This window comes from Melitaea cinxia, chromosome 15, assembly GCF_905220565.1.
Source record: "Melitaea cinxia chromosome 15, ilMelCinx1.1, whole genome shotgun sequence".
NCBI lineage: Eukaryota > Metazoa > Arthropoda > Insecta > Lepidoptera > Nymphalidae > Melitaea > Melitaea cinxia.
In genome coordinates this window covers 4,424,743-4,451,747 of record NC_059408.1, presented here as the reverse complement: position 1 = coordinate 4,451,747, position 27,005 = coordinate 4,424,743, and the positions used below count along the sequence as shown (strand labels likewise).

Below are 27,005 nucleotides of genomic sequence, written 5' to 3'. Positions count from 1 at the left end.
TTCAAAATCAGCTAGCTTATGTTTTATACTCTGGGCGTTCCAATGCAAGATATTAATATTATTTATTTTTGTCATCAAATATTCTCAGTAAAAAAGACCAATCGGGTATATTATGAAATATCCAAGTTATTATCCACTCTACGCATATTTGTACCGAATTTTGTATTTTAAATTTAATTGAATCCCCTTTTCGTAAAATTATATTTTTAATTTTAAGTATTAATATATTAAAAGGAAAGTCTCTTTTTCGTTTTTCGTTGTTCTTTTGTATGATATCTTCGTCACTAGTTTGGCCACTGTACTGCATATCTAGATCACTATTATTCTCCGTAAACGTCTCTTCTACGTAACTGGATTTCCGACGATTCTTTCTTCTCTTCTTTAAAGACGGCCCTTGTTCGCTTAAGTTCTCTTCCACAACTTGACTTGTATTTGGGAGGTTTTTAGATGCTATATGTGCATAAGATGTGGTTGGATGAGCGTTTGAGGTAAGTGCCACATTATCAGATATAGAAGTTGGATTTTGTAAGGTAGATTCATTATAGCGTGCGGGCGAAGAAGGGGGAACGTAAATATCCATTGCTTTTCTATACGAACAATTAAATTCGGCCATGATATCACGAATTCTTCGTTCTTTTATATAGACTGGGCATGTCCTATCCAAAGCCATATGATTTTCACTGCAATTAATACATCTGTATACTGTGATGTCACAGCTGTCGTGCTTACCCCCACATTTTGGGCAATATGATTTTACAGACGGGCACATTTTACGTGTGTGTCCATATCTCCAACAGTTTGAACACTGTGTTACGGGGAAAACGTAAGGTTCTACTCTTACTTTCATATCAAAAATGTATATGTAAGTAGGCAATGAGGAACCTTTGAAACCTACTCGAACCTTTTCGCAATCTGACCAACCTATATCGTCTTTATTTTTCCTCTGAAGGCGTTTTACATTGATCACATCGGTGGTACATGAAATAGATTTTATTAAGTCTTCTTCTGTTATATCTAATTCAATGTCTTTAATTACTCCATAAGATAAACCAACCTCAAAAGGTCGCTGAAACCTCCAACCCATTTCTATAAAATGATCGCAACTTATTAAGCGGTCTGCACTTTCCTCATTGTTTACTTCAATAGTAATTTTAAACGGATTAATATATTTAACTTTTGAAATATTTAATATATTCTTAGACTTAAATAATTTGGCGAGCGCAAATTGCTTAGGAAACATAGTTTTTGAAGTGACGGTCAATTGAATACCTTCTCTCAACGATCTCAATCTCTGTTTTCTCCGCACGACTTCGGTCTATTCATCTTGGCTTTCGTCTTCTTCTCGTCTTCTTTTATGAGTTATGTTATTATAGTTTTCTGCTATCATTTCCTCCTCATTATGTTGTGTAAGTTCATCATTTGAGTTTAATTGTTCATTCGAATTTGAGTTTTCATTTATATTTGTTATTATTATATTTTCGTCGACTTCGCCATCCTGAATTGTTTCTTGTTCCATTCTTATTAAGATATAAAATCGCACGCAATTGTAGCAGCCAGCCGGCGCGCGCCGGCTAGCGAACTATGGTAGTAAACGATTCCGAGAATCACAAGGTCACGCGCACTATTACAACTATAATACGTCTATGCACTATGATGCACCGATCGGAACTGGAGTTCTACGTCTTAATTAATGCTTCTGTATCTGCAGGAAAATATTAATTATGTAAGTGGAAGATTCCAGAACACTATTTATTATTCAAGTAAGCTCTAAAAACCTTCTTGTGAAATTACGAAAGCTGAATTTTGTTGCTTTTCTTGGAGAAAATTATAAACTAAGCTATATCTATCTTATATATATTTACATTATGTAGAGCACAGAATTAATTTTCTTAAAATCGATTTAAAAATGAGATACAAAACATAATTGCATATTATTGTTTGTTTTTTTTTTTCTTCTACAGAGTTTTTATAAGCCATATATAATTTTTACAATACCATTGCGGCAAACAAACGTGCGGTCAGCAGGTCACAGTAATTTATGACTGCTGTTCCGGTAAAGCCGTAGCGTGTTATATTACAGCCTATATATGTAACTTGGTAACCAAGTTTTTAAGTGGAAAAAGAATTTTTAAAGTCAATTCAAGATTTTTTTTCTATTTACAACATACAAACACACGGTCATCTGTTCCTAAAGTAAGCAACTTAATGCTTGTGTTATAGGTAACAGCCGACTGGTATAGCTACATTTTTTCGATAAATATAATACATATATATATACATATATATACATATATAATACATATATAATACATATATATACATATATATATATATATATATATATATATATATATATATATTACACCCAGACTCGGGATGGGAATTGAACCCACAACCCCCGAAGCAGAAAGCAGCCTACAAACTGCGCCAACGGGCTAGTCAATTTAAATATAGTATTAAAAGAAAACAACTTAATTCCTTTCTTTTAATACAGGCTACTCTACTATTTTGACATTGAACCCCTTTAAGTAATCTATCTAACGATGTAAGTATACCCTGCATTTGGCATGTCGACCTACCCAGTCAAAGTAATCATAAAATCTATTGGATTGGTAATAGAAACTACAAATCCCGCGGTACAATAAAATTTAAACTGTTCAAATACCGCCCGCGAGCAAGGGTTGATTTTCGTTTGAATAAATCTAAAGCGAAAAAGCAGTTTTACGATTTAAAAAATCCGCAGTAATATTATATTCGATACATTGTGAAAAGTCAAAGATATTTTTATTATCTGTATTTTTAAGGCCTGGCTATGCAACATCCGAGTATGCGAAGCCGACTGCCAACCTTCGCTAGTCGAAGAGGCACCGATAAGAAGAAGACGATATTTTTATATTCAAATGGACGTTGACGTAGTCATGTTTTTCTTCCATAACGGTTAGACGTAGGAAACATGTTACTCAAAACATGGAACAGCCTGAAATGCCTGGGATGCCCTCCAGCCTGGGAAGTACCTCACTCGTACAAAACATGTAATAAAATATATTACTGTTCTCAAGTCATATTGTATTATCATAATTTATCATTACCTTTTCTTTTTATAAAGTTGGCTATATATTATTAAGTCCATCATTATCAAGAGCTTTAACTGTAACGTAATCTTGGTAAAACAAGCCCAGACCGTCTAGTCATTTATAGAGCTATTACAAATGTTTTTATGAATTTGAGCATAACCATAAACAATGAAATTATCATGATGACCCAATTCCAAACTCCAATTCTCATAGTTCCGGCTTTACTGGAATGGAATACATCGTTCAATCCACTGTTACCGGATTTAAGGGAATTCCGTTACAAAGGCAATATTTAGTACCTATATGTACCAGAAGGGACGGAAATTGTTATATTGTTAAATACATTGCTTAGCGCAAAACTCGAAAATGACTGGAGAGATTCAATACTTTTTTTAATACTTTGTGGAATTGAAAGTTAAGAAAATTTTGAAGAAAATTGCAACAATTTAAACATGTCATAAGACAGTACAACGTCTGTCGGGTCAGCTAGTATATAAATAGAAAAACGAAGCATGCGATAAACTAATTACTTTTCCTTAAGTATCAAGATGATCTGAAAAAGATATTTATCAATATCTTTGAAATTGTAACATATATAGCTATTAAATATATCATGAAGATAAGGTACAGTGCAGTCTGTAGAACAAAATCTTTATACAAAATTTTTAAAAGTTCTAAGAAATTAAAAAAAATCCAATATAAAATGCTGTGAGTCGAAAAATTATAAACAAAAAAAAATCTGTCGGTTTCCCGCGCTGTGGCCCAGGAGTCGTTAGCACTAATTTATTAAGCAGTGTTACTATAAAGTGCCTTTTTTCACCAACGTTAATTGCCGGCTCTATTTCGATAAATTAATCGCCGCTCTAACGCGAATCTGTTAAAAGTTTTTTAACAATTTAAGGTAAAAAAATGTGTACTTTATAATTTTCACATATTTTTTAATAAAAATATAAAATTCACTCTTTTAATTTAACACGATATGACGAAAAAATAATGTACACATATAAACACTGCTTTGTGATTTCTCAAATTTGATTAATGTGAAATTAGTAACTTAAAATAAATTAAGTTATTTTGTATGTAATAAAAAATTATTACTTTTACTAAACAAAGGTATTAAAAATAAAAATAAAATAAACTCTCGGTAAAATTTAACTCTCTTTAGCTTCTTTATCCATATTATTTCTTAATACGGTGTATAAAAAAATTAAAATTACCAATAAAAGTAGATTTACAAGGAACCAAATATATTTGAATTTTAAAATTGTAAGCTCTTTAATCTATTTTTTCTTATATTTTCTGTTGACTATGGCAACAAAGTTATGTTGACATTTCCAGTAACTAAGGAGAAGTTGAACCGAATTTCTAGACGTACTTGGGGAGCCATCTTGTTGTCGAAACTAGTAACTTTGTTAGCACTCGCAGGAAAGCCGAGAGTTGTAAGCGACAGATGTCGATAAAACTTAGTTTATGGAGGGAATTAGACATATTTCTCGGTTTCACCAGTTTCACTTAACCCTGGTTCTGTATTTAGAAAAAGTATTGAGACAAAATTACATGATTCGAATTAAATACAATAATCGCGAGATGTTCATATTAAACAGCGCTATGAGTTATTTACATGTATATACATGTAGATACGAGACCACATACTATTCTTCAATAAAACTAAATATATATTAACTGTAATATTTGAGGCTAACAGAGGTAAGCAATAAAAAATAATGTTTACTCGACTCTGCAATGTTTGCCACCTCGTTATTTTTAGCTATAACCAGATATTAGATCCTAGTAATGTGCTTTTAATGCAAGAAAATGACGAATTAACATATTTTTGGCAGGCAGAACATTATTTTTATCTCGTTTATGATTGATTACCGATTTATTCGAATCACGTAAGTGACGCATCTCATAAAAATTCGTAAAGCCTACACATATATTAAGAAGTGACTATTTATGAAAGATTTATGTACACCGTTTCGCTGTATACTATTTTATTTATCAAGTGTAAATATACTTTGTTTTGTCCTTATATTGTCGTAATGGCAAACTAATTTCTTTAGGTATACCATAGACGCTAACATGTTTGATACTTTATTAAGATCTAAGGGTCATATAAAACAACTTTCTCTGACAGGAGTTTTCCATTTTCAATTTATATTGTATTTCATCAGTGTGTTATGTTAGTCATAGTATTTATTATACGAGTATATTCTGGGTTGTTTAAGTGTTTACACATTGTAGTTCTATAAGATAAAGCGTTGTAAGAGAAGAAAACGTACAGATGGACGACACCCAGAAATACTTTAAACCTTTAAATTTAGAGCTCTATTGGCACAACTTTACAATAGATAGGTACTAAGAGAGGTTTGTAAAATATATTGTGTAAAAAATTGTTCGTTTAAAAACTAAGAAATATACAAGATTACAATCGACGCTTTAACAAAACGTAAAGGAAGCGTCATGTTAAACTATACCATGTGTTACATTCAACGTGACAAATGCCTACCAGTCATGCCTAAATCCCCGAATCGAAAACCTGCGCTCCGGAAGCTCTATCCCTTTATACGGTAATTTTTCTATCCCTCTAAAGGGTCATTCGTAAAAATTTCCTATTGATATATGCGTCCACTTTCATCGTTCTGAAATATCCAAAAATGATCCGTAACACGTCGTTCTAAAGTTTATTTTTTAATTGCACATAAATGGAATGATTTACAATTTTCACGGTGGAAAGCTCAGCTATGTACAAAGTAAATTTATTTACATAACAAACTCGTGTCTGATGACGTACCCGGCAATCGGGACGCGTTACAGAGGTTACTTGTTTGTAGAAAAATTACCTTTTATACGGTACGCTGGTTCCGTGCCTCCTTACTTGTACAAATATTTGTCGTTCTTCCTCAATGTTATTAATGTAAGGATTAGGGGACTGGGATATCATAAAAAGTTAGGAGACAAATTTATTTATATATTAGTGTGCAGTTGGATTGAAATTGAACTGTGTGAAATGACTGTGCTGTTTCCGATATTTTTCTTCTCGACTCTTTAACGCCTTATAAATACTTTTATTATATATTCCGTTAAACGTGATACTGCTTTATTCGTTTAAACAAATTATATTGTGTTAGATTCGTCTTATTTTGGAAACATTAAATTAAAAAAAAATTATTTATTGCCATAAAATACTACCATTACAGGTTTATTACCTAATGCGATAATGCGTATCGCATACCTAATGCGATAGTATATACTAAAATATTTTAACCAAAACAACCACTAACCATAACATATAATAAATAAAGCAGCTCTTGTGAATTCATTCTGAGTACAACAGAATAGGTCCATCTGATCTGACAGATGATTATTATGAATTTACATACTATAAGGATTGAGTGTTCTTTTCTAAGCCCGTCGGGTATATTAAAACCAAGGTCTACAAATAAAGATAGGTACACAAATATGATTAATTTTAAAGTAAAATAAAATCTTTAATTACAAATAAAAGTATTTCATACATACCGGAATAGGTAGTTTATAATATTAAATTTGACTGAAAAAATACAAATTGCAACTGAAGTATAAATAAATAAATATCCAAAATCCATCCCGAAAATAACTTTTTTTTATTTATTTTTTATTCGAATAACTATATATTTAGAAAATAATACTGTAATATTTAGAAAATAAATAGAAATACTGAAGTCTTCGAATGGTGCTGAGAGTTTAACAAGGGTGTTAAAATATCATGCCGTTAAACCGCCCTCGCCATTGTTGTGACGGTGAACAATAGCAACAAATATTAATTGGGGACAAGCTATGCTCGATATTTTTTTATTATGATACTGATATATGTTTATTAACAGTATATTCATGTGTCAACACGCAAAATATTTCTCCGTGTTTTTCATAAATACAATTTATAAATACATTGAATAGTAGAAAATCAACCTCGTGCTATACATCTTTTTGAAACTTGAGGAATATGCTGTCGAGTCACGATGGAGTTCGTGAGTAACATTTTAAAATATTTTAAAATCGCCAAGCAAGACGATCCTATCAACCGCTGGGGTTCATTAATCGCAATACCAAAGGCTTTGCGTGGAAGACTAAGGTACATCTTTGTAATGAGCTGGTGTGAATTAAATTGGTATTCGCGAGCACAGTCTGGTATCCAGTTTACATTATATACTTCCTACGTAATGAAAGGATACAAAGGCCACTCACTCGACACATCGCTTTCATGGATCCCGGTATATCGCACCGATCCCCGTATAACCAACGTCTGAGCCACTTCAATATTACATCTCAACGTAATAGGCGAACTATTCGTGATCTTATTATATTACTTAAGCTTACAACGAATTGATCACCTCAGTGTTGAGTCCTCAGACTTGGACATATTCTATGATAAATTAAAAACTTTATAGATAATTGTAGAAATCATTAAGATTGAGTACAAAATTAATTTATATTTTTTTTTTCTTTTTTGATTCTTTATACTGTTTTTTTATTGCTTTTTAACTTTTAAGAATTTTTGTAATTACCATTGCCTTCTTTCACTAATGTTTTTGTTCAATGTTGTGTATACATGTTGTCGACATACATATCAGAAATGTATCGAACAAATATTTATTTATCAACTTGTAATATGTATTATTATTGGTGTACCTTTTAAATAAATATGTCCGCTATTTTTTGATCGTAAAAGACATTGTAATAAAAGATTTATTTACTTAGCCTCTTTAGAAGGGTGTTGACTTAATCCCCCACGCTACTCCCCGGATAAGCACTTGACAAGTCTTCATATTACATATATGTAAATAGTTTCATAACATGCAGGATACAGATTTTCCGAGATGTTTTGATCCACTGCAAGGCAAGGATATTAATTGAATTAATATAAATATTTTGCATATGAAAACTGAGCGAATCCTAGATTTTAACTTATTACTTTTACAAAAATTTCTATTCACCTCGGTAATTTTTTTTCACAGCGCCCCGACCCTTCTCCTACATAGAGGCTTATGCCTAGCAGTGGGATATTTGCTGCGCTTGCTTCGCTTGCGCCTTCCCTTCCCTCATTTCCGGCAATAAAATAACACGCTTTATTATAAAATACAGCGCTGTACATTACATTGAAATTAGATGCTTTAAGCGCTTTCATTTCAGATTTTTTGTTCAATTCTCCGGGCATCCAACTATATTCAACATTATGGTCTATTCGCGTTAAAAAAAATAGTAACTCATCGCCGTCACTCAGCTTAGCTTTTCACTATGACTAATCGAATACTAGTAAATTAGATCGTTGTCTTTAAATTTACCAATTGATTTAATATGATTTGAATCAACCTGTAACGTCCCACAGCTGGGAATATGCCCTTTTTCCATGTATGTGAAGGGTCGAAACTTAATTCAAAACACTGTTCCACTGCCGGTTGGCGATTTTAATTTTACTACGATTTAATTGGTCAAGGGAATAGCTTAGCTAAGTGACAGCTATAAGTCACTATAGTTTATAGTTACTTCGTGCATTGTACAGCATATCACCCTTCCCTTTTCGCCCCCTACTACTCTACTACGTCATAATACTCGTGTAATAAAGGAAGATTGGATAATAAAATTTATTTTTTGTGTAATTTCCTTATTTTTGTGCCGTTAAAGCGGTTTTATTGAATATTTTTGTAGCATCGTTGACATTTATCTAAATATAAACTTTATCTTCTTTTAATGCAAACTTGTTTTGTATTATATGTTATCTATATATACTTTATTAAAATATTATACTTCGCAAACCAATTATTTGTTTACTTCCTAACTGCAGTTTCTGTTTCGTGTCCTATACCCAAAGGTTGTCGGGAATTTGATATCCTCTACCGGATCAAATGAGAGTCTTGGGTATTCCGAGGTTTCTAAATTATCTGCTGTAGTCCCAAGTGTCGTATTTCGTAACAACCGATGAGACTTACAAAACAAAGATTCTCATTGATTAATTTACAAATTAGTATAACCAACTGAAAAAATCGGTAAATATTCGACTGCATCAGTGGCAAAGACGTAGCTTTCGGTAAAAGATAACATTATTATCTACAGTATTAATGTATATCAATTTTTTATGATAATAACCGGAACTGACGGATATATGTCCTCACCAGTTATTTTCACACCGAAACAAAAAAGACAATTTTCAATAAAATAAATTTCTGCACAAAATAATTGTTGTTTAGTAAACTTTAATATTTTAAGTAGTTATTTCTTTTGTGATGTAAATGAATTGTTTTAAAAAAGCGAATCACATTTAAAAGTAACTTTTTCTCTTGCAGGGAAATATGGCAGCAGTCACACACACTTCAGTTGATAAGCTCTAGTGCGGACAATGGGATACTTTCATCGAGCTCCTTCCTTACACACTTTCCAAACACCGGTAAATATTCCAAATTCCTACATATATACTTATGTATTAGTGAAATTTAGTAAATTCATTCTTTAAATCAATTTTGGTCGAGTAAAAAAGTTACTAATTTACGTAATAACCTGATTAAAGTAAGTGAAAAAATCGGATTATACGATTTATTGTAATTAATTAATAATATCTTCATAATTGAAATTTCATAAATTATATTTTAATTCAAAATATAATTTTACAACAAAAAGGTTAAACAATATTTCGTTGATTAAACTGTTATTAATGTAGTATAAATTTTATTACTTATTCCTTCTATCCTGAATGATCCATAAATAATTATTACTAATTAATTGTTACATTTTATTCATCATTTTTCTTCTATAATTAATTCGTCAGAATAACCTAATTGGCATCTGTTGATATTTATTTTTACGTTTTATCCTGCTTGTTCCCGAAATAAAATAAATATTATTTCAGATATTCAGATAAATATTATTTCAAAATAAAAGATAAAATGTCGAACATAATTGAAATTGTGAAATGGTCTTGTAAATTTTAACTTAAAAAATATATAACTAGCTGACCCAGCGAACTTCGTAACAATAACGGAAATAAAAAAAGAATTATCCAATTTGGAGTACCTACTTGCTTGGAAATGGAATTATGCGTACATACATTTCGACAAATCATTTTTATTGATTTGATAAATGCCCAAAAATTCGCAAGCAAATTACAGAGCCGTGAATTGCAACAAATAAAGTTCAGTGTAAACTCAGCAAGACGAATGCTCACTAAACTTCGAGAAGGGCAAAGCTCGGGATAGCCTTTTGAAATAACCTCTGACTATGGCATAGCGACCATTTTTCATGACTCAGTGAACCGAACATTCCACGAGTGCTTTTTAGCAAAAAATATATCATGTCGCGTACGTTTATAAACAAACTTTTAGTTTCCATAACTTCAATCGGATTTATACATAAATTTTATGTGAAAAACTGACCCTAGCTTTGAATCTCGTTGAATCGCTGAGTTTTTTATGTCGCTTTATGCAAACACATAGTTATTGCTGAAAATAATTAACGTGATTTATCGTCTGTAGTAACATGAAATTTTCATATTAGTACGTAAAAGTATTTTAAATTTTCAAATTATTTTTTTATGATCGCTTCAGCCATCGTTATTACATTTCAATTACTGGTTTTGTTCACGTGTATTCAGATATAATTTTAGTTTGTGTAAATATTTTTAAAATAGCTTATCTATCCTGTAAAGTATTTGAAATTAATAAAAAAGTGTTCTTTTTTTTTTAAAAAGCTTGTCATTTTTTTTCAATTTGATATATGGCACTTGGCGAAAATATATAAGTAAATTCAGACATATTATTTTATCAGTATCGATATTGTACTAAGGAACTTTGTGACATAGCGCTACAGAGTGGTGGTTTATATAAAATGAAAGAATTAAAAGTATGTTCAGCTGCAAACGCTATTTGAACAGAAAACAAAACTTCAATCATTTTTTTTATATCTGGGTCGGCAAACAAGCGTACAGCTCACTCGGTGGTAAGCGATTACCCTAGCGTATAGACGCCTGCAACACCAGAAGCATCACTAGCACGTTGCCGATCCTAACCCTTTACCCTCCCCAGGATCTCTGACTACCTTGCTAAACACAAGAACACAAAACTGACTTGAAAGCAGTAATATTTAGCTGTCATCTTCTGTGAGGTCGAGGTACTTCCCCAGTCAGGCTCCGGCAGGTTTTGAGCAGGATATTACCTACTGTGCCCTACTAAAGTTAACCATGTTCCATGCTATTGATGAAATATATATATATAGAAATCGAGTCGTGTGCTCGCGCACCGCATGCGTTGATGGGCGCTGGGGCGGGCAGCGGGCGGGCGGCGCGGGCGCTCCGCCTGCTGCTTCTGTTGGTTCTGGCGCTTGCCGCCGTCGAGTACCTCTTCGGGTCCATCCTCGACGCCTCGCCGCTCCGCACCTACCTCTACACGCCGTCGCATAACGCCACGCAACCCATTGTCAAGTAAGTTATTACCTCTCGCGTTGCATAACGCTGCGCAACCTGTTGCCAAATAAGAATTACACGCCGTTACGTAACATTACGCAACCCATTGTCAAATAAGATGTTTATAATTATGTATATTTAAAGATTTACAATCAGAAAAATTATTCATCTCTCTTCCCGTGGGTGTCGTAAGAGGCGACTAAGGGATAACAAGGTTCCACTACCACCTTGGAACTTGGAAAGCCGACCGATGGCGGGACAGCCATCCAACTGCTGGCTTTCAAACACACAGACCGAAGACGAGCAGCAGCGTCTTCGGTGCGAGAAAGCCAGCCCTGCGGTCAACAATCCGCCTGCCCAGCGTGGTGACTATCGGCAAAACACATGAGTTCGCGCATTTTTGGCGCGAACTTGTGGAGGCCTATGTCCAGCAGTGGACTGCAATAGGCTGGAATGATGGTGATGATGATGATGTTTTTTAATTTATTACAGGATCGGTGAAAAAACTTGGCCTAAAAAGATAATAATTGACACTGCGACACAAAACTCCTCTGCACCGGTTTCCTTCAACAGCACAATCAAAGAAGTAACTAACATGACTCGTCAAAACGTCTCAGAATATTCCAGTACTCCGCTCTTGATCACTAAAATAATGGATAGTATCAAAAACCAGGCCACGACTGAAGATGGGGAACTAAAAGTCTCTGAGCCATTACTACCTATTTGTGATGAAATGCCACCAGATTTAGGTAGGTTTTATTATAATAAATTATAACTATTATAAATGACATCCATTCTAGAGTGGTAGTGCGAAAAGTCACCTTTACAGTTATAGGTTCAATTCCCACGAAATTTTTTTGTGCACATTTTTGTTTATTTTCTAATCTATCCTTTCGGTCTTCTTTCTGTGTTTCAAAAAACATCTAAAGCTCTCAGTCCCAATTGTTATCATAGAAACCTGAATGCCGTTGTTACATTACCATTTGTGACTAATCAATCAGGAGCTCTTGAAACTATTTTAAAAAGTGCATTAAAATCAGTCTTGCCGCTTAGGAAGAGCTCAGACAAAGTAAAATGGATTTTTTTTAATACTCTTACATAATGTTCTGATAATATTCTGTTCATTTATGACTGGCAACATTTTTCCAATTTTTTTGATACCTAGAAATAAAAATATGTACTCTCTTGTAGGTCCAGTATCAGTAAATAAAACTGAAATAGAATTAGATGAAGTTGAGAAGAAATATCCCGAAGTACAACGTGGAGGTTTCTACGCACCACCGAATTGCAGCGCTCGGCACAAAGTTGCTATTATAGTGCCTTACAGGTAATTTGAAAATTTATACAAATCCTAAAATCGTATTTCGCAAAATTAAAAAGACCACAGGACTATGGATATTTAATCAAATCAATCGAAATTACCTGTAGGAGAATCATACTTTGCGAATAATATTTTAAGAGGGCAATTTGAATTAAACCATTTAATTAAACAAAAAATATAAATAATAAAGCAAACCCATTTTAGAAGATCGATGTTTTTTGACATAACATTTTACAGCGCAAATGTACTGCAAAAATAATGACTTTACGAGTACTTAACGACACTTACTTAACGACATATTTGATTAAAATAACAATTGAAATCGTTTATGCCAAACTTCATAAAAACTATACATATACACTACTTTTTCTTCTAATCTAGTAATCATTAAACTAAACCAAAAAACAATCTTCATAAACAAAGATTACTACAAGAACGCTAACAGGAATTGTTAAAACCAATTCCATCTTATCTCCTTGTCTAAGTGAAAGCAAGGGTCGTGATATTTATGCTATCTGGCCAATAAGCAATCTTCATAAACGCCAAGCTAGCGTTTATCTCACCTACGGAGCTCTCTCGACTTTTTCCCTTTAACCTTCTTGACAGATTTATGATTTTGGGATGAATTTAAAATACCAGCTAAACGCTTTCATCGCTCGTTGCTAAAATATAATTTTATGTGGAATTTACTAGTATGGGGACCAGGAAAAAGGGATGCCTAATGAAATGCAATTGTTTTGTCCTTTTAGAGTTACAAGGTCTATTAAAATAAACTCTTGATTACTTATGACGCTACATTGCTAATATTTTTGACCAGTTCCAATTGTACCTGTCTATAGAATATTATATTTAGTTATTTGATTATGTAATTCCTACAAAAAGTACAGAATTACGTATTTAAAAATGTACAAAAATACTTATGCTTAAGTGTTCAATATACAATTCAACTTATAGGCGTTATAGCATGCGCTTGAGATAAAATTAATTAAAATTATGTCGTGAAAGTTTAGTTATTTAAATTTAACTGAGATAGGGCACAACAAGAAAATTATAACTGGGCTAGAGTACCTCGACCTTTCAGAAGATCACAAGTAAATAATACTGCTTTCAAGCAGTGCTATGTTTCTGTTGATGAGTAAGGTGACCAGAGCTCCTGGGGGGAATTGGGGATAGGGTTGGTAACGAGTTTGCGATTCTTCTGGTGTTGCAGACTATATATAGCTATAAGCTACGGTAATCGCTAACCATCAGGTGAGCCGTAAGCTAGTTTGTCGACCTCGTCATATAAAAAAATTGAGACTAAAAATTTTAAAAGATCAAAATATAGCAAACTAAAAGTTGAGAATAAGAAAAAAATAATATGTATACTTTTTTTTATTAACGTAGTAAAAAAAACAAATATCTTTGTTCTATAATTTCTTTATATGTATTAGCTCTATTACTTTTATTTTAATACCAATAAAAACAATAAAAATTGCAAAACATCTCTCACTTTGATGTCCCGATATTTAACGAAATTCCGGTATAAATTCTGGCCTGTAAGCCATTATTATTCATTAAGTCCAATGACTGACAATTTCACCTAATTTTATTAAAATGAACAATAAACGTAATTAATATATTTTAATTAAAATGCTAATTAGCAGTGTATTGAAAACAATTAAAATTATAAAACATTTGTGTAATATTTTTATATCAACAATCTTTTTTTTTTACTAAAGTACATACTGAACTTAAAACTCTTAGAAATTTTAGTAAGAATGTTTTGTCTTCTCAGCGCCATAAGCAGATGACGTTATATTTAAAAATTTTAATAATGTAATATGAGTCTACGAAATTCACCGATTAAAAAAAAATAAGACATTCAGACTACATATGTCTTAACTTTACTAAGTTATCACAGGACTGTCAGTCTGCAGTCTTACGAAATAAATAAAAATTCGTAAATCAACAGCAATAAAATCTTTTTCTATTCTTCCATGAGAGAATATCGATTTATCACTGAACTATTTATATCTGACTTTTGTATCGCTTGAAGACCAATAATTATTTTATTAATTTATCAATAAGACATTAAAATATTTATTTAATACACTTATTTATGTAGGCATTAAAACAACGGCCTCTATCCAACAACATCCGCTGTGATTGAAAAGATTAATTTGTTTTATTTTTTATAATTGTATCTAATCTGTTCTTAAATAGATTACGTTTTTGGTTGTCACTATTTCCTCTGGTAGCTTATTAGTATATCTCCACAAATCAATTATTAAAGAAGTGCTTGTGCTTCTAAATTAAAATCCCAGTAATAACTGTTATTTTTTTCTTCAACAGAGATCGCCAACAACACTTAGCGATATTCCTGAAACACATGCACCCGTTTCTGATGAAACAGCAAATTGAATATGGCATATTTATCGTCGAACAAGAAGGTAAAAAAAATTGAGATATTTATAGACAAAGCGAGGGCTTTATAGTGTGGGCTTATACATATTTTTGTGGTAATCCAATGACGAACGATACATACTTAATTTAAATTATTATAAAAAAGTACAATAGTATACGAAATACATATAAACATACAGTGTATACAAAAATACTATTTATAAAGTTCAAAATCTCAACACGTACACGTGGTATGTTCTCTTTTTTTTTTACGAGAACCTTTCAGCAAGTTTCAAACTTCAAAAGCACCGTTTTGATTGAACCGTCACTTTCTAAAGTATCCGTCAGAACTTTACAAACTACGTCTTATGAGAAGATAGGGTATAAAAATACAAGGAAAAAATTGCGGCCTCGTTTTATATACTTATTACTTTATTGAGTTATTGATATGGGTTTGATGTAATATTTCATTTATGGGATAAAAAATATGTAAACGTACCTACCTTCTTCCGTGAATGTATTTACCTTGATATATTTTTAATATATATATATATATATATATATATATATATATATATATATATATATATAATTTTCATCCATTGAACAGATGATTGAAGATTGATGAGTGATGATGAAGATGATTATCTATATAAATAAAAATGAATCGCAGAAACGTACTGCACCAAATTGGATATGTTTGTGTTCGATATTGCAGGACAAGGTTTTACGCTTCAGCCTGTAATATCCCACTGTTGGGCATAGGCCTCTTTCCTATACAGGAGAAGGATATATGAGTAGTGATCGCTATCAAGTATACATGATAACAACCGGGACCGACGGCCTAACGTACACTCCGAAGCACGGTGGAGAGGACCACAAGGACTACACAAATACCCAGACCACGGCAAACATCTGTATGGCAAATACAAATGTTTGTCATCTGTGGGGATCAAATCCTCAACCACCAGTGCAACTGCCACAAACCAGCGCTGTGACCGTTGCACCAACGCGTCGACAAGGTTTTTATAAGAGAAAATAGGAAAAAAAAACAATTCATGATGAAAAAAACATGGCGGTACGAAGTTCGCAGCTAGTTTAATATACATTTTATTGTTTGTCAAAAATGTCCATAGTTAAAAATCAATTTTTCTTTTTATCCAGGAACAACTGATTTCAATCGTGCCAAGCTAATGAACGTGGGTTTCGTGGAGAGTCAAAAATTAAAAAAGGGTGGTTGGCAGTGCTTTATATTCCACGACATAGACCTACTGCCGCTCGACACGAGGAACCTCTACTCCTGTCCTCGACAACCCAGACACATGTCCGCTGCAATTGATAAGCTGCATTTTAAGTGAGTATTAACTAATAGACCCTATTTCAGTTTGGTCTGCAGATCTATAATATAAAAATGAGTCGCTGAATGTGTTGCTAAGCGCAAAACTCGAGAACGGTTGGACCGATTTCGCTTATTCTTTTTTTAAAATATTCCTTGAAGTACGAGGATGGTTCTTACGGAGAGAAAAATTCTAAAAAATATATTTAAATTTCCTGAATAAGTCTAAAAACAACACTTTTCTATACGCCCATACAAAAGATTTGTGATAATACTTAAAAGTCAATTTGAACTTTAATACCATATGATAAAGTTTGTGTTAGGCGATACGAAGCTCGCCGGGTCAGCTAGTAATAAATAAACTTTAACAACACAACGCTCAACGGCCTCCACTTGGATTTACTCCTGTTTCGTGTGTCCGAAAACATACAATACCTACACAAGCACAAACGCTCAGACCTCTTTAAAAATTTGTATGGCCAACACAGGTGTATTCTATGTGCGGGGATCGAACCCGCCAGCCGAACCGCCAGCGTAAGAGCCATCAGTGCTCTAACTGTTACGCCAACGCGTCATCTACAGCAGCAGGATGTAAAATCGGCCATTAGAACCTGTTTCACCTCACATAATAACCTACGAATTTTAGATGAAAGTGATGATGAAGTGATGAATAGCTATAAATAAAGTAGTATTCGATGGTGAAAAACGAATAATATATCAAAAATAAACTTTAATCTGTCCATATCGTCATATGTCAGATAGATTTAAAAGCAAGAGATGAAATATCATAAGTTGAAACTCAAAACCATTATAACTAATTTTAATGAATTTTGAAGTTAACTATATGTTTATTAAAAAAATCAATGTAATGACTTTATTATTGTTTTAATTTCCGCCACTTAAAATTAAATAACAATTTTAAGTCGTGAAGTGATATGAAATGGAAATTAATTGAGTAAATGTTTGATATGATGCGCAAACATGCGATTTCTTCCGGATATTACTTTGTTTTCGGGAAAATGGATATTCATTTTTGGAAATACATATGAGTTTTAAAATTCGAAAAATCTAAAAATATTTTATGAGTAATATAAATCAAAATTTATCACTCGTTGTTTATTTATTGCAATCTCAGGATCTCTGAATTAAAAAATATATTGCCATAAAAAAACTACGTAACGCTACGGTTTAAGAGTATTGCAACAGTGATCACAAAAGCGAGTGAAATCTGGCATTTCTTCTAGTCTTGTATAGAATTATTCAACTCAATAATGTATTACGCTTTCAAACTTTCATGTTGACCTACAATATGATTTATATGTATATAATTTACTCAGTGGCTGATTTACAAATTTGCCGCCAGTAGGCTATTCAATTTTTGCCGCCCCTAGATACGCCTCTGATACTCGATACCCTATTTCCTAGTAGAAGTACAATCAGAGGGTCCAGTCATATGATCACGACTTCCTGAAAAACAACTAAGTGCTAGTCGCGATTATTTTGGCAGCCTTTTCTTTGGCCACTCATTCAATAATTCCACAAAATAGTCGAGGGAAAGGAAAATATTTTTCGGCTGACCTTTTATTTTTAGTTATCATTCGTTATACAACGGTTGTGGGCATGTCCGTTCATTTTCTAAATATATATAAAAATGTTTCATAAATAAAATTTAGGCAAAATCTGTCGCCCTAAGTTCCAGCCTATTCAGCCTGTTGGCAAATCCGTCGCTGCTTTTATTTTATTATATTTTATTGGTTGTACTGTGTGGCTACTGTACTAAAGAATATAGCCACCCCCTCTCTTCCCGTGGGTGTCGTAAGAGGCGACTAAGGGATAACACAGTTCCGCTATCACCTTGGAACTTAAAAAGCCGACCGGTGGCGGGATAACCATCCAACTAGCAGGCTTTGAAATACACAGGACGAAAACGGGCAGCAGCGTCTTCGGTGCGACAAAGCCAGCCCTGCGGTCACCAACCCGCCTGCCTAGCGGGGTGACTATGGGCAAAACACACGAGTTCACGTTATTTTTGGCATAAACTTGTGGAGGCCCATGTCCAGCAGTGGACTGTATAGGCTGTAATGATGATGATGATTTTATTGGTTATTTTTAGTTCCCGATATTTTGATACTATCGCAAGTTCCATGTCCACTAAATCTCATTTAATCCAGTGCAAAACTCGTTACCATATAAATCACAAAATTAAATATTACGTTTATCAAATTACTTTATAAAATTTATTCCTTAATTATTGCTTTAAATATCGATAAATAAATCAATAATTTTCCAGGTTACCATATGAGGATATATTCGGCGGTGTGTCAGCTCTCACACTGGAGCAATTCACCCAAGTGAACGGTTTCTCCAACAAGTACTGGGGTTGGGGCGGCGAGGACGACGACATGTCTTATAGGTAAATACTGCACCCTTCTGATACATGAATTTATATCTCTATATAAGCATTTGTAATGGATTTAACAGTATTTTGTCTTCGAAGGTTACTTAAATTTTTAATATCGTCTCTACGAAAAGTGACCGATTTTGAAAAATTTTATATTTAACAAATATAGCGAGATTAGAACACACGACCATCCGTGTTAATAGAACTTTTATCACCTACGTCAGAACAGTCTTCCTTTCTACCAAAATATTATTTATAACCACTTACACTAAAAAGCAGAAATTTGAAACATGATATTGCAATTTAAAAACATATTGATACATACATACACATAACTGACTGTGTAGTTGAAAATGTCTTTGTCTTCCGTAACTTTTAATAGTTTTTTTTTAACTATCCGATAATTTCGCAAAATAAAATGTATACAAATTAAATGCTATTTGAATTGAAATTGAATAATTTATCACGGCTATGAATAGTAAGAATACTGGCGTTGCTTCGTTGAACCGCAATTCCGTTTTTCAGAGCGAAAAATAAACCACTCCGCAATAGAAAACGTTCTGAGAAAATGTAAAGATTTTCATATTAAACTCTCCAAGAAAATATGACTGAATGCACAAGCTTTATATTTAAAAAAAAAAGTACTAATACTGGCTGACCCGACAGACATTGTACCTACTGTCTTAAGTACAGACGCGAGAAGTTTCAATAATCATCACGTTTTCTTAAACTATCCGACTTTTTATTCAATTTTTTAATTTTTCTTTCGAATGCAAGAATTACGATTTAAATGGCCAAGGGTTGTGATGAACCACTAAGTGACAGCGATGAGTCACTATTTTCTTAACGCGAATAGACCAGTATTAATGTGTATTTGTTAACTGACCCAATGGAGCTTGATATTCCAATAAAATGTATTATCATACGATCTTGTGTTGTTTTACAGGTTAAGAAAAATGAATTATCACATAGCGAGGTACAAGATGTCAATTGCGAGGTACGCCATGTTGGATCACAAGAAATCATCACCAAATCCTAAAAGGTTGGTCCAAATTTTGAACTAAATATTGAAACTGAAAAAGAAAGCTTGAAAAAAAATTGTTTTTAAATTAATAGAAAAACTAATCATAGTATTGTAAAGTTATATTCTTTAAATAATATAAGAATTAGAAAAATGAACGGTTACTTTATTATACTAAGCATGCGTGTAGTGTGTTATCAATCATAATTAGAATAATGTCATAGCTCATTTACTATGTTTCTTAATATGTCTGGCGTGATAATAATATAAACTGCAGATAATAATCTTTGTATGATATACGCAACAAAATAAAACTTAATTAATTTTGTTTCCAGATATCAACTTCTGTCACAGACCGGTAAAACATTCCAGAAGGACGGACTGTCGACGCTCGAGTACGAGATAGTAAGTCTAACGCGACACCACCTCTACACGCACATCGTAGCCAACATCGACGAGCGTAGCTGACGGACATACCTCGCCAAACTATTGTTTGGCGATCGGTAACACCCAGACTACCTTCGAAATAACTGCAGATTTATGGACTACTTTCTTATTTATTTTTTTCAATTTTTTTTTATTTGTCCAATACTGAATGTGCATAGGCTTTTGTCATTCAGCCATATATTTAAACACAATGTTAATAAAATTTCTTATTTTTTATTTTTAGTTTTCTAATACTAGATAAGCAAAAACTCTTACAGCCACATTGACATTTAAATACAGATAATTTAATTGAATTAATTTCATTGAAATGATTATTTATTTTATCAATTTTTTATACGATATTTATAAAATTTGATAAAATTTGCAGACATATGGGATCTATTTGTATAAAATACGTGGTTACCTAGAGTTGTTATGATCTCCTTGCAAATGAATCGATTAACTATTTGAATGTTCCTTCGGCGTCTAGTGAAAAGTAAAACACTTCTATTCAATAATCCGTAAGCTACTGTAAGTTTATTTTGTAATTATATTTTTATTATTTTAGTCATCTAACCTTAAAAATAAGCTGTTAAAGGATCAAATTCGAAAACATGTTGTTAGTATGTTAATGCTAGATAGGTATCTTGTAATCGTATGTAGTGAAGCGTTGTAGCAACTAGGAACGATTTTACAATTATTTTATGTCTCTAAATTGATTAATTATTACATATAATTGTTAGCCATAAAACTGAATTATTTTATTTAAAAAAGTGCACTGTGTAAATTCCTAGTTGCTTAAACGTAAAAAAAAAACTAGGTAATTATGAAAATTGTTGTACTACGACTTTACTATAATCGAAGCGAAAATAACATTTTTTATAGGAGAACTAGTCCTTTAGTTACATATTAAGTATATCGTAATGTTTTGACGTAAGAGACAATAAACGTTAGCTATTCGTTTTGATGACGTTAATTTATGACAACCATAAAAGTATGCGAAGGTAAAAGTCGTAAACACAAATTGTGACAATACAAATGAATATTTAGAATGTTCCCGATAATATTTCTACTGATATAAAATATTCATTTCTTTTTTTTTACGACAAAAATCAACATATTTCTATCTTGTTCAATTAATTACCAGTGTAAAAAATATTTTTTAAGATTTTAACCGACGGGAATGAATGGATGGTATTGGATATAAAAATGTCATACGCGGCCTAAAAATCAAGTCATATTAAATTAATAATTTGATAATATTTGTCAAGTTTTTGTATATATTTCTAACAACCAATATACGGTATAATAATTTCTTAATTGTTAATAAAAAATTAAGTTGAACTGATTAAAAAAATCACAATAAAAATTAAAAGTTAAAAACAGGTTATGTAGAGATCGTTATTATGCGAGGCAGAGCTTTCGGTGCGGGTGTCGCAGGTGCTGTCAATTAAGTATCCCATTACACATAACCTACCGAAGCAAAAGTCTATAGATAATGCTCTACTTATAACTGCGTTTCTTCAAATGGGGCTATATAGGTAGTGGTTCCATTTTTAAATTTTAATTTTCTGTAGTGTTTACGAGCTACTCGGGCAACTTACTTCTGCGTAACCGTCCAATACTATTTTCATTAGCCCTTAAAAACGTCGATAAAGTGTAATATTAATACCAACTGCTACATACAACTAAAGAAACGCATATGGAAACGAATTATTTTTCTCGTAGAACGTTTTTTATTGTAAATTATAGCCGTGCTTACGAGCTCGTGAATGGTATCATGCGGAACGAGTCTATCATAGTAGTTCGTCTATTTAAACAAAGTGAAATTTAAACATGGTTTAAATTTTATGGTTTAAGTTTTTTTCACCGTACTACGTGATCTTTTACATCTTCAGAACCTCACATTTTAAGAAACGCAGTAAAAAGTCTAACAGCTTATATAAATGGTAATCCAATTCTACCGGCAAAAACATTTACTTTACCTACGTGTGCTTATATTTAAATGTTTTATCAAATATTACGTCGCAGTGGAACTGTGGAACTACTTGTGGTACATTTTTATAAACATTTATTTTACTAACAGACTTCAAAAAGGCAGAGGTTTTAAAATATAGACTTACTTTTTAAATTAACCATTCCCAGACAGACACTAGTTTTAAAATAAAGAAATTTGAATAAAATATTTTAATTACCTACTAAGTAATTTCAGGCTTATTTTTTCGCAGCGCCCTAAATTTTTTTCCTAAATTAGGCTATATTTAAATATGTTCATATTTCAATAAAAAAAAAGTACCAATGGTAACATTTACATACATAATTGTTATCTAGAAACACCGTTAAACACTTTGAGGTCTTCTGTGGCGTAATATTTGATAGATTTTTAAAATTATACTTTTTATTTTCTCCGAGTGATTTCACCAGGATTGAAAAAACCATTTTTTTTCGTAATTTTTTACTATTCCAATTATTTACAAGCCAAAAGTAGCTAGGTATTTTTAAATGCCTCACATAGTAATGATTTAATAATTTTTATTTAAATAATTAAATATGGTCCTTGTTTTTATGTATTATGTTAGTGTACTTATTATAAATATAGATATAAGTTTATATTGTAAATAGCTTGAAATTACATAGATTTAGGCGATATCTTTTTGCTAGTAATTCTGTAATAATAATGTACCCGTGTAATTTGTTTTATAAATTTAATCTGTTTTCAATAATTGTGATAAAAGTGAGATTGTATGGTTTTTAGTATATCTCGCTAATTCAAAAAATTTTAGTAATAAGAGCTTTTTAATGTGATAAAAGGTAAAAATTGATACATACCGACCATTGATAAAAATAGTCCTTACTAAAATACGTCTTACGCGTTGTTTAAGCATGACTTACAATAGTTATTTCTATTTATTTCAAATCGAAATAATATATTGTTGACAAGTTAATAAGACAAGTTTAGGACAAATTTATGTTTTCAGGTTACGATATTTTTATTATAGCTATACGAGATAAAAAATAATTGAATTTACAAATCGCGTATTTCTATTATTTATATAATCCAATAAATAGCTCTCGTAATTTTTATGTAATTGTATAATATTATTTTCGAGAACATTAATTACATTTCATACATATAATTACATTTCTCGTTTTTTTTATATGAAAACACAGGATATCAAATTTTCCTTGAACTAACAATACAATAGATGTTATTCAAATAATTGGCAATACACAAGCTATAATCAAGACCAGTGGAGTATTATCTTTTATCAATGGTTAGGTTAGCCAACACGTAGGCCTTATTTCATATTAATTTCTATACTATTCCATAACTTAAGTGCTTTTAACATGCTTTTATAGAAATTATATTTTGTATAATTAATATTATTCTAATAATCATAAATAATCGCTGTTTTAAATATGTTCGTATGAAAATATGAAATATAATTTAGTTCTTACTTAGTATAATTTCTATTCAGAAACAAATTAAGAATTATATAGTTTTTTTTTGTATTGTCTCGGAAAAATAGCTTACATGTAAGTGTAGTGTGACGTCCAAAAATTTTATTTAAAAGAAACTATATTAATTTAGTTTATCTATGGCGTTAATATGTCGTTGTCAATTAGAGAAAAAAATAAAAAAAGTTTACACCCAAAAGTACACAATTACTACTTAAAGTACTACCATTAAATAAAATGTAGAACGACATTTAAAAAAAATGTTTAAAACGAATTTGTAATTTTTTTACTATAATGTAATTATTAATGTATTATATTTTTTTATTATTATTTTTTAACAGTTGACGTTATCTTACTTTCGAATTTATGTGCACATTTAATAATGGAAATGTGGAGAATATAATATGTTAGCTTAACTGATCCGTTGTGGATGACACATGAGGCGTGCCATCTATTGTATTTTGTTTATTGCGTGCGCTTTTGAAACAAAAAATCGATCGTTTTGCCTACGAACCGATCAATTTCGATACATGTATTCGTAGGTATTTACTCGATTTTGTTTTCTGGAAACTTTATCTAGGAATAAAAGAAATGATATTCGTAATTTTCATATATAGGTATGTAATTTAAAAAAGTTGCAACGAATCAGTCACTCAAAGCAGCCTCATAAAAAACCTTAAAAATAAAAGGACTATGTTATTGTTCCTTTGTCAAATTAAATACCTAGACGCTTTGTTTCACTGTAAGATATATATATTGAAATAGCATTTTATACATGCAAATTAACAAATAAGTCTTAATTGTACAGACTTCGCTTAGCCATCCAAATGTAACGTAGAAAAATAATAGATATATTAGACACATTTGAGTTACTTAAAATATAATGACGCATTAGTTTCAAAAAGAATGTTTTTTTTTTTTTTTTTATAAATATATTGTTTGTTTTCAAATATAAAGATTGTTTTATTTTTATACCGAAGCCACCTGTATGTTAACACTCCAAATGGTTCACTATTATACATAAATTACACATTATTCTTATTGATGCCTAATACGAAAATATATTTAACACTTTTTGATTTAATGCGTAATCAGATAATTAGTTTCTTAATTAGATTAGGTAGTTTTTTTTTTTTTTGTAGGGTCGCCGGCCGATAGTCGGGTGACTTCGGCCGGCCGGACAAGACGACCTCACATGTCTAAGGCTCGCTCACAACAAGGCCACCCCCACCATTGTGCCTGGGCCTGGAGGTCCGGGCCTACCGCCGGGGCGATGTGGCGAATGCTAGCGCGACCCCATCTAGCTCCACCCAGGCGGAGGACTGCTCACACGTGGTGGTTTTTAAGTCAGTAGGTGTCTGACATAACATTCCATGTTGGATTTTCCCCACGTAAAAAAAAATATTTATAGAAATTTTATTTGCATTCATTTAAATAAATGATTCGCTACGACATTAGTTGTTATTTTGTTAAAATAATACAATTTGCTGTAATTATTTTGCCGTGTAGTCAGTATTTATAATTACAATCGGTATTTTTTGTAGTACAAAATAAACATTTTTTTTATTTAGAATTAAATAAAAAATTGAACTTTAAAAATTTATAGTTTTATTAACAAGGTCTTGTAACATAACAGGTCAAGAGAAAAGAGTATAGTATATACATTTTATTACGACGGATTACCCGCAGATTTTGAATAAGAATATATCTATTAGACTAAACATTACACAATAATTTCAATAAAGGTTTCAAATTTAAAAAATAAAATTTCTTTCGTAACCTCCATCTAATTTATCAAAAGGTATCTGATTGTGGGATTTTAAAAATAAACACGGGACGATTACTAAATTGCAATGAAGCTCTGAGTTCCGCAGCCAGTTGTCTCGGAAGTCCCATTAGAGGTAGAGATTCGCGCCACGAAGTTCGTCGTAGATACCATGATGGCGCTAGCGTGCAGGCCAATGTCATATCCAGCCAGTTGTTGACGGACTGATTATTCCTAAAAATATATAGAAAATTATGTAACTATAACCACGATAAACTATTATAATAACTGTAAACACGCAATACTTATTTAACTGTAACATTGACGAATGGCGGTACCTATCCAACAGTTGCAATAAAAGATAAAAGTCTTTTTATATATTATTCTTTTTTACCATTAAATTCCGCTATATTTATTAGATATTTCTATTTGTAAATGTGAATGAATAAGTTGTAGTTTATCAATTGAAGAGAAATAGGTAATAATGGCCAATGAGCCACTACCTCCCGCATCAGCAACCAGTGGACACAACTCTACACCTTTGTAAAAATGTCACATTGTTTAAAAAAAGCCATTTATTTTTAGATAGTGAGTTGCTTTACTACTGAACTGTGGAATACCAGTGAAAATATTTAAATTGATAGTTACATAAAAACATCGATGTTTGGGAGGGTGAATAGATTCACCGCACTTTGATTTCTGAGTTTTTTTTATATATACACAAATATGTCAACAAACAAGGTACGGCTCAACTAATTGTAGTTTCTGTGTACTTTTAGTAATGAATATTTGATTATAACCAAAATCACGAGCAAAAGAAGATGTTATTAATGTATTCCGTTTAATTATATTCTATAAAGTAAAATGTAAGCAGAATTAATTTATTCTAATTTTAATTAGGCGAAGCATAGCAAATTTATATATATTCTAATATTCTCACTTTTCTGTTTCTTTGTCCTTCTCCTTTTCCTTACACCTCTTTGTTCTACGAGTAGGCGTTGTGGCTCTAAATCTGTAATATTTCGGCATTTTCAAAATAAATTTATCAAAAATAAATAATTTGATATTTTACTCATCAATTTCAAACAGTCATTTTACATCTCACGTCAAACAATTTATTATTGGCGATTAATGTATTTGAAAACTCATTGTCATCTTAAAAATAGTTTTTATAACACAGTGAACAGAGCTTTCGCATGTAGCTATATATTCATGCATGATATGTATAGGCCGGCAACACACCTGCAACTCCTTTTGTGTTGCAGATGTCCATGGGCGACGGTAGCCTTTTAACATCAGATGGCTTCGTCTGCTCGTTTGTCCCCCTTCTTATAAAAAAAATGTATATCATATTATTATATAATGCTTTTGTTAGATCTGCTGTCG

General features: G+C 31.8%; 2 protein-coding genes across 4 annotated transcripts; one reads left to right on the top strand and one right to left on the bottom strand.

The window, feature by feature from the left end:
- The first annotated feature begins 9,417 nt into the window (after nt 1–9,417).
- On the top strand, nt 9,418–20,632 carry LOC123660436 (beta-1,4-N-acetylgalactosaminyltransferase bre-4-like). The gene is made up of 9 exons (XM_045595519.1): nt 9,418–9,498; nt 11,319–11,523; nt 11,998–12,254; nt 12,697–12,832; nt 15,161–15,258; nt 16,376–16,565; nt 18,838–18,960; nt 19,895–19,990; nt 20,305–20,632. Exons 2-9 carry the CDS (start codon nt 11,354–11,356, stop codon nt 20,435–20,437), a joined length of 1,203 nt encoding a protein of 400 aa, XP_045451475.1. The 5' UTR covers nt 9,418–9,498; nt 11,319–11,353; the 3' UTR covers nt 20,438–20,632.
- Nucleotides 20,633–25,445: 4,813 nt separating this feature from the next.
- Nucleotides 25,446–26,725, bottom strand: LOC123660401. 3 transcript variants are annotated; one of them, XR_006744182.1, is made up of 2 exons: nt 26,123–26,209; nt 25,446–25,853 (listed from the first exon to the last, which is right to left on the bottom strand). XR_006744182.1 is itself a non-coding variant. In XM_045595491.1 (2 exons), the coding sequence occupies exons 1-2, from the start codon at nt 26,646–26,648 to the stop codon at nt 25,649–25,651; spliced, it is 294 nt and encodes a 97-aa protein (XP_045451447.1). In that variant the 5' UTR covers nt 26,649–26,725; the 3' UTR covers nt 25,446–25,648. The 3 variants fall into 3 exon arrangements, 1 of the variants encoding a protein (XP_045451447.1); XR_006744183.1 differs by lacking the exon at nt 26,123–26,209 and adding an exon at nt 25,934–25,985; XM_045595491.1 differs by lacking the exon at nt 26,123–26,209 and adding an exon at nt 26,560–26,725.
- Nucleotides 26,726–27,005: the final 280 nt, after the last annotated feature.

What these genes read in the sequence shown, in the direction of transcription:
- LOC123660436 (XM_045595519.1), top strand. Translation starts at nt 11,354, where the DNA reads ATGGGCGCTGGGGCGGGCAGCGGGCGGGCGGCGCGGGCGCTCCGCCTG. An exon ending in TGAAATGCCACCAGATTTAG is followed by an intron (nt 12,255 to 12,696) that starts GTAGGTTTTATT and finishes ACTCTCTTGTAG; the next exon opens with GTCCAGTATCAGTAAATAAA. An exon ending in ATTTATCGTCGAACAAGAAG is followed by an intron (nt 15,259 to 16,375) that starts GTAAAAAAAATT and finishes CTTTTTATCCAG; the next exon opens with GAACAACTGATTTCAATCGT.
- LOC123660401 (XM_045595491.1), bottom strand. Translation starts at nt 26,648, where the DNA reads ATGCCGAAATATTACAGATTTAGAGCCACAACGCCTACTCGTAGAACA. An exon ending in AAGGACAAAGAAACAGAAAA is followed by an intron (nt 25,854 to 26,559) that starts GTGAGAATATTA and finishes ATATATTTTTAG; the next exon opens with GAATAATCAGTCCGTCAACA.